General features: G+C 29.2%; 1 protein-coding gene across 1 annotated transcript; it reads left to right on the forward strand.

The window, feature by feature from the left end:
- The first annotated feature begins 907 nt into the window (after positions 1–907).
- Positions 908–3,948, forward strand: LOC149054644 (uncharacterized). The gene is made up of 4 exons (XM_089230162.1): positions 908–1,737; positions 2,149–2,441; positions 2,742–3,301; positions 3,620–3,948. Exons 1-4 carry the CDS (start codon positions 961–963, stop codon positions 3,946–3,948), a joined length of 1,959 nt encoding a protein of 652 aa, XP_089086288.1. The 5' UTR covers positions 908–960.
- Positions 3,949–9,213: the final 5,265 nt, after the last annotated feature.

Here is a 9,213-nt window from a genome sequence, read left to right on the forward strand (position 1 = left end):
ACAAAATCAAAAACAGAATCAAAGTAGTGGCGCCCTCTTTCGGCCAAAAAATATACTAAATATTTTTAGTTGTTACGGTTCTATAGGTTGCAGATCCAAAGAGGATGAGTTGTTCTTATATAAAATGGAAACATGTGGTAAACTTATTGTATGACATATAGTTACTATTGGTTACTGATAGGACAAGGTTATTATGAAAGAATATTTTATGAAAATCCACCCGAAATGTAGGAAATCTGTATGTCAAAAATACAACAGTGGCGCCATCTGTCTAGAAAAAAACAAACTAAATTATAAAAAATTTAGTTTATTGTTGCAGATTAAAATAATAAGTAGTGTATTATATAGTGGTTGCTATTGGTTTATCGGGCATGTTTGTATATTATAATATTACTAGCCGACCCGGCCACGCGTTGCTGTGGCTAAAGTTTTTGTAATATTACATTATAGTAAACAATCTAAGAGAACATCAGTCACTGGCATCAGCACACTGGCATAATTTGTACTTAGTTTTTTTACCTTTTTTTCTTACCCAAATTTTGAGTAAGTGGCCAATTCATTATCATGCCGAGAGCGCAAAGAGCACGCATTAGCAGAAGAACTGCCAATGCATCTCGAATGTATAACAGAAGGCAACAAAATAACACACCAGAACGTTCTCAAACACGTGCTCAGGAGCAACGTAACGCTTTGAGTATGAAATCAGCGTTTAATTATCAATCCGAGATTGATTATTTAAATATTAAAGCGCTTCAAATTGGACGAATGACTATATTATGTCCTAAGTGCCATGCAAAAAAATGGAAAGATGAAACCCATGGACTTTGCTGCGCTGACGGTAAAGTTGTTTTACACCAATTTGAGGATCTTTCAGACCTAATTAAAAGTTTAATTGATAATTCTCACCCTCTATCAAAACATTTCTTTGATAATTCTAGACGGTATAACACTCTGTTTCAAATGACATCGTTTGGAGCAAACGAAATAAGTGAAGGGAACTTCATGCCCTCTTTTAAAATTCAGGGTCAAGTGCATCATTTAATAGGTAGTTTATTACCCGAAATTGGAAATAATGCTAAATTTTTACAAATATATTTTATGTCAGAGTCGGATCAAATATCTATTCGAACAAATATGATTCCAAATATGAAAAGAGGTCTCATTGAATCATTGCAAACAGTTTTGCGTGAAAATAATCACCTCATACAGAGCTTTAGATCTAATCTGGAGTCGAGGTCTTTTGATGAGTTGCAAAACTTTAAGTTAATTATTCATGCTGACAGAGTTCCTCAAGATGAACACAGAGGTCAATATAATGCACCTACCATCGATGAAGTAGCTGTATTATTAGTTAATGAAGATAAAGGTCCCAGAGATATAGTTCTGCACGGTCGGAGTGGACAATTGAGTCGAGTTTCCGAATTGAATAGATCTTATGATGCACTGCAATATCCATTGATGTATACTAGAGGCGAAGACGGTTATCACATTAATATATTACAGGAAAATAACCAAAATCGAACCAAAACTGTATCCTGCATGCAATTTTATTCTTATAGGTTTATGGTTAGAGAAACAAGTCTAAATCATCTACATTATTACAAAACGTTATTCAGCCAATTCGCCGTAGATATGATGGCAAAATTGATTTCTGAAAGACTACACTTTATTCGTAACCATCAAAAACAACTACGTGCGGATGATTATGTTCACCTCCGAGATGCTGTTAACAATGATGCAAATATTAATGCTAATAACGTTGGGCAACAAGTAATTCTTCCTTCCTCTTTTACTGGCTCCCCACGTTACATGCATGAAAAAAATCAGGATGCCATGACTTATGTTCGTAAATTTGGCCGTCCAGATTTATTTATTACTTTTACATGCAACCCGGAATGGCCGGAAATAAAAAATGAATTATTTCAAGATCAAAAGTCGTTTGATAGACACGATATAATCTCTAGAGTTTTTCATTTCAAACTAAAAAAGTTTATGCATGTATTAAAAAATAAATATATTTTCGGAGATGTAAATTGTTATGTTTACAGTGTTGAATGGCAAAAACGAGGTTTGCCACACTGCCACATTCTTTTGTGGTTACAAACGAAAATTCAGCCAGATGAAATTTATAAAATTATTTCTGCCGAGATACCAAACAAAGACAGAGATCCTATACTTTATGAAATAGTTTGCAAGAATATGATTCATGGCCCATGCGGCGAGTTAAATATTAGATCGCCATGTATGAATATTGGAAAATGTAGTAAGAAATACCCTCACAAATTGGTCAAGGATACTCAAACTGGAGATGATGGTTATCCGACTTACCGACGGAGATCACCAGATGATGGAGGTTATACTGCAATATTAAAAGTTCGTGGTAAAACAGAAATCGTGGTTGACAACCGTTGGGTTGTACCGTATTGTCCAGTGCTATCTAGGTACTTTAATGCACATATTAACGTAGAATACTGTCATACGGTTAAAGCGATAAAATACATATGTAAATATATTAATAAAGGATCAGATAGAGCTACTTTTTCTGTTAATCGTGAAAACGATGAGATTACAAATTTTTTGAATGGTCGATACATATGTACTTCTGAAGCGTTTTGGAGAATTTTCAATTTTGAAATCCATGATAGAGATCCGACAGTTCAGCACTTGGCTGTTCATCTAGAAAATGGACAGCGTGTTTTCTTTAATGATAATAATCTTCATCAAGTTATTGAAAATCCAAGAAAAACGACACTAACTGCATTTTTTGAACTGTGTTCACATGATGATTTTGCGAAAACACTGTTCTATCATGAAGTTCCTTCTTATTACACCTGGGATAATAGCAGAGGCTGGTTAAAGAGAAGACGGGGAAAAGATGTTCCAGGTTGGCCAGGAATAAAAATGGACACTGCCATTGGTAGAATTTACACGATTCACCCAAATCAAAGTGAGTGCTTCCATTTAAGATTGTTACTAAATTATGTACAAGGCCCTACTTCATTTGAAAGCTTGAAGGCCTTTGATGGAGTCATTCACGCGACTTTTAAAGCTTCCTGTTTTGCTCTTGGGCTTTTAGAAAATGACGAGCAATGGAAAAATACTCTAGCGGAGGCAACTCTTTCAGAAAGTCCTTCAAAATTAAGAGAATTATTCGCAATAATCATAGTTTTCTGCCAACCGTCTGAACCTCAATCTTTGTGGGAACAGTTCAGAAATGATTTTTGTGAAGATATTCTTCTTACAGAGCGCACTCGATTAAATGACTTGCAATTTACTTTTTCTGATGAAATATTTAATAAAGGTTTGATTGAAATAGAAGATAAAGTTGTTTTTCTGTCTGAAAAATATTTAACTGAATTTGGAATGAACTCACCTGTTCGAAATGAAAATGCATCTGATCCTTTTGAATTCTCAATTTTGCGTTCTTACGATAATAACCGATTACAAGAATTTGTAGAAATCAATTTACCAAAATTAGTAAATGATCAAAAATATGCTTTTAATGTTATTACAGAAAGCGTAATGAATCATCAAGGAAGAGTTTTTTTTTTAGATGCTCCGGGTGGTACAGGAAAAACATTCCTAATTAATTTGTTGTTGGCTCAAATTAGATCCTCAGGTAAAGTTGCATTAGCAGTAGCTTCATCTGGTATAGCAGCAACTCTCCTTAGTGGCGGCAGAACTGCTCACTCGACTTTCAAGTTACCGTTAAATGTATTATTTGATACAGAATACGTTTGTCCGATTCGTAAAAATGGCCCTCATGGAAAAATTCTTCAAAAAACCTCATTCGTTGTGTGGGATGAGTGTACAATGAGTCACAGATCACATATCGAAGCAATTGATCGAACATTAAAAGATCTTAGGTGTAATAATAAGTTTATGGGTGGCATAACATTCGTTTTCGCTGGTGATTTTCGATGGTCAAACCTTACCAGTAATCCCTAAAGGTACTCGAGCTGATGTCGTTAATGCTTGCTTAAAATCTTCCCATATATGGAACTATGTTGAAAAACTTTATTTGCGAACAAACATGAGAGTTTATTTATGCGGAGGGGACGATATTTTTCCAGCACAGTTGTTGAAAATTGGAAATGGAACTTTAGAAAATGAAAATGGTTACATTTCTGTCAATCACACGATTGGACGGGTGGTCAATAACGTGTTAGAGTTGATTTCTACAGTTTATCCAGACATTTTTAATCTGTCCAATAAATCAGATCAGTGGTTATGTGAAAGAGCTATAATCTCTCCAAGAAATGTAACAGCAGAAGAAATTAATGATATCATCCTTCTAAAATTCGATGGACACTCACGTGAATATCTATCTATTGATACAGTTACATCAACAGATGATGCTATTCATTATCCACAAGAATTTCTCAATTCTCTTTCTCCTTCGGGATTTCTTCCTCATAAACTAAAATTAAAAATTGGTGCTCCAATTACATTATTACGTAATCTTCAACCACCGAACTTATGTAACGGTACAAGATTACAAATAAAATCGTTGCGAAATAATATTATAGAAGCCGTAATTCTTACAGGGCCAGCGAAAGGAGAAATTGCATTTATTCCAAGAATTCCCATGATTCCCTCTGACTTGCCGTTTTCTTTCAAACGGCTTCAATTCCCGGTTAAAGTTTCTTTTGCCATTACCATAAACAAAGCACAAGGTCAAACATTCAAGTACGTTGGCGTAGATCTTCGTACAGAGTGCTTTTCACATGGGCAATTATACGTGGCATTTTCTCGAACTGGAGACCCGAATCATCTTATGATTTTAATTTCAACAGGAAATATAACAAAAAACATCATAATATACTCAGAAGTCTTATAAAATTCATATTTTAATTCTTTTTTTTTCTTTAATAAATTTTAATAAATCTTTAATAAATTTTCTTTAATAAATCTTTATCAACCATAAATTATTTCTTTTTTATCAGTATTTATTTTTATCATTTATAACGCTAGAAACCGTTTTTTATATTTACTAGCCGATCACAATAAACAATAATATTTGAATAAAAAATTCTACATATCATGGTCCGAAGGCAAAATAAACAACCAATCACGGGCGAAGCTGTGACGGGTCGGCTAGTGTATTATAAATACTAGGAGCATAATATTGATGGAATACTTACAAAACGATATTTTATTGATATTAATATACTAACCGAATTTTAATATTACCATTTTAACTATACAATAGTCTTAAATAAATATTGTACAATAAATGTTTATGTTTCAATCATAAATTAAGATTAATTTAATATTAAAACATGTATCTATTTTAAATATAGATAAAACAATGTAAAACCAAGTTGAATTAAACATTTATTTTTGAATATTAATAATTTAATTCAAAACCAATATTTAAATAAGTTTAAACACTAATAATTGTTATGTGGGTTATGATATGTTGATGGATTATAAACACATTTATAATAGATTACACCGAGATTTGTCTTTAATGTATATAACTCCACAACAATTTAAAGATACTAGACCATCTCTTGTAATTAATATGAGTAGACAGCCATCAGAGGTTTCTGGATCTAAAACAAGTATTGTCTTACATGTAGATTTTAATGAAGATGAGCCTGTTAATACCATTTGTTATATTTGTTTAGTATCTGGTTCAGAATTTTTTATGATCTTCCAAATAATACAATTAGAGAAAATATATAATGATAATATCTTAATTAAATGGATTATTGTAAGAAATGTAAAACAAAAACAAAAAATAATGGAATACCTGAATTTATTGAAAAAAATAAAAAATATAGGAGATTATAAATATTAGCTATTTCTAAAAATTGCTTTCTTAATTCTAAACATCCTCTTCGTTCAATATCTCCATCTGAACTACAGTACGCCTCTAATTCTTCTTTTAAATTAAATATATAATTTTCTTTAATTTTAGTTTCATACCATTTTTCAAATTCTTGTTTATTTTCTGGTTTCATTGATTTGAATCCATAATATTTTTTATCAGGTAATACACCTATATAATTTTGATTTTCTACTGTAAAAGTAGAAAGTAATGTAAAATAAAGTAATATAAAGTAATTAATAATGTAAATAATAATTAATAGTTAATAATGTAAAGTAATTAATAAAGTAATGCGGAAAGTAACCTTTTTTCAGTTCTTTGAGACCAAACGTTTTGGGAAAACTACTGAGGGGACCTTGAATAAAATTAGAACTATCTATTATTTTTATATTTAAATTTTTAATTTCTAATAACATTAGCTTTGTACCATTATAAATTGTAAATGGCTTTAAAGTATTATCAACCAAGTATTTTAATATAAATTGTGAATCATATCCTTTTGCGTAATGTGCTATAAATGTATAACCTTTATATTTTCTGGATATTATATGATAACAAAATTCTTCATTTGTATCAAACATAAATTTATTTCCATCAAAATCATATGCAATTATTTTATTTGCAATATGAATTCCTGTTTCTTGTTGAGCTTCATAATCAAAAAACATATATTTTTCTTATTTTTCTTTATAATAACAAAATTTATTCTTGCTATTACCTTTTAGATTCTGAACGAAGTGATGAATGTATTGATTTTACAATGATGTGTGTTTTTTTTTTTTTTTTTGTTTTTTTTTTTTGTGTCTGTGTACAGCATAACTAGTCGAAATAATGCTTCGATTTCAAACTTTGGGGGTGGTTTCCGATGTAAAATTGAAGATCCTTGGTGCATTATAGAGGTCAAAAGTAAACATTTTCCAACAGTTTTCAAAAAAATCGAGAAAAACAAAAAAAAAATGACAGAAAAACGGGAATTTTTACGCGAAATCAGTTTTCGACCAAATCGATTTTTTTATATGGTTGTAATTCAAAAAATAATCACTTTAAATACTTGAAATTTTCACCAAATGTTTATGATAGTGTTCTCTATATACAGTTTAATTTTCAAAAATTTTTGACTTTTTTTGTTATTTATAGACCACTGAAATTTACACTTTTTTGAGAATTTTTTTTTGAAGTGTCGGTAAAAAAATGTTGGACGACTAAAAAAACTTGAAAATTTAAAACAAGGTTCCTTATGAGTTTTTCTTATTGTAGCTAAAAAAAATTAAAAATCGTAAGTCACAATTTTTTTTAATAAGCTTTTATAGTTCAAAATTTTACGAAATCTGTCGAAAACGCGAAAATTTGCAAGTAATTTTGAAGTTGAAAAATCATAAAATTTTTTGCGTTTATAACTAAGGATTAAAAATACAACACTAAGTTCTCCATAAGTTTTCCTTCAAGTAGCTATAGAGAAAACTCGAAGTATCATTATAGAAAAAATTTTAAGTGCGTTTGAATTTTAAATTTTTACGAAATAGCGTAACGATAACGATTTATCCTCATACGATTTTAAATATTTGTTATTATTCAAAAAGTATAAGTCGTAGATACTTGAAAATTTCACAAATTATTTAGATTGGCATTTTCTTTACATGATTTAATTTTCAAAATATTTTGACTTTTTTCATTTTTGAGATATTTATAGACAACTGAAATTTTCAATATTTCTGAAAAATTTTTTTGAAGGGTTGATAAAATTTTTTTGGCCCAATCAAAATACATGAAAATTGAATACAAAGTTCCTCATTAGTTATTCTTATAGTAATTAAAAATTTATAAAAATACATAGGCACAATTTTATTTTATTAGTATTTGAAGTTCAAATATTGACTTAATACGTAAAAATTACGGCAATGTTCAAATTATCTTAGATAGAAATTCATATAAATTTTTCTTTTTAGATCTAAGATTTGAAAATTCAATACAAGGCTCCTAACATATTTTTACAATAGCAGTTGAAAAATAAAAGAAATATACATGAATACATTTTTTTTTTTAAAGCATTCAAAGTCTGAATTTTTACAAAATACATAAAAATCACGAAAATTCGCAAATAATTTTAAACTAGAAATTCATCAAGTATTTTCCTTTTATACCTAAGATTTGAAAATTTAATACAAGGCTCCTAACATATTTTTACAATAGCAGTTGAAAAATAAAAGAAAGATATAGTCACAATTTTTTTTTATAAGAATTTACAGTTCAAAATTTGATTAAATACATAAAATATACGGCAATGTTCAAATTATCTTAGATAGAAATTCATAAAAGTTTTTCTTTTTAATTCTAAGATTTGAGAATTTAATACAAGGCTCATAATATAGTTTTGCAATAGCAGTTGAAAAATAAAAAAAATATATAGCCAAATTTTTTTTTTACATGCATTCAAATTTTAATTTTGACAACATACGTAAAAATCACGAAAATTCGTAAATTATTTTATTCTAGAAATTCATAAAAAATTTTCCTTTTATACCTAAGATTTGAAAATTTAATACAAGATTCCTTACAAATTTGTCAATCTTTATCACAAAAAAAATGTCCACCGGAAATTCAAATTAAATTTTTATTAGCATTTGAATTTCAAATATTGACAAAAATTCGTCAAAACCAAGAATATTTGCAAATTATTTTGTAGTTCAAAATTCATAATATTGTTTGTATTTATATCTAAGGTTATAAAATTTAACACCAAGTTTTCCATAAGTTTTGCTTCAAATAGCTATAGAGAAAATTTTGAAGTGTCATTATAGGAAAAATGTTTTGAGCGTTTGAGTTTTAAATTTTTATGAAATCGCGTAATGATAACGATTTATCCTCAAACCAGGTACATGTATATCTATGATAATATAAAGTATTATGAATTATGATAACTACACTAATTGATTAACCATGCCATATGCAAAATGCGTCTTAATTGAAAAATAAAATATTTGTTTCAAAATAGAATATATGACAATATTTAAATAGAATGACAAATCATCTCCGTTCAGAATCGTTTTTCGTATACAATGATACCTATCATTGCATTCAAATTTAATCCCATCCATTACAGTAACCTACAGTACAGCAAAGCGACATCCACGAATTACCCGCTTTTTTACATTTAGTACAATCAACCGTACCACATATTATATGTGACATATACCACCTTTCTCGGATATAGACTGCATATAACATTTATGTTCATTTATTTTTACATCTTCTTTACAATTTCTACATTGACTATACCCACATTTATGCTCGTTTATTATAATGTTATTTACTATTTTTTTACAACCACTACATTTAAATGCACTAATACATACCTCAGAATGATTATCTAAGCATTC

The sequence above is a fragment of the Diuraphis noxia genome, unplaced genomic scaffold (assembly GCF_037042655.1).
Source record: "Diuraphis noxia isolate RWA-SAM2 unplaced genomic scaffold, SU_Dnox_SAM2 contig0006, whole genome shotgun sequence".
In the NCBI taxonomy this organism is placed as follows: domain Eukaryota; kingdom Metazoa; phylum Arthropoda; class Insecta; order Hemiptera; family Aphididae; genus Diuraphis; species Diuraphis noxia.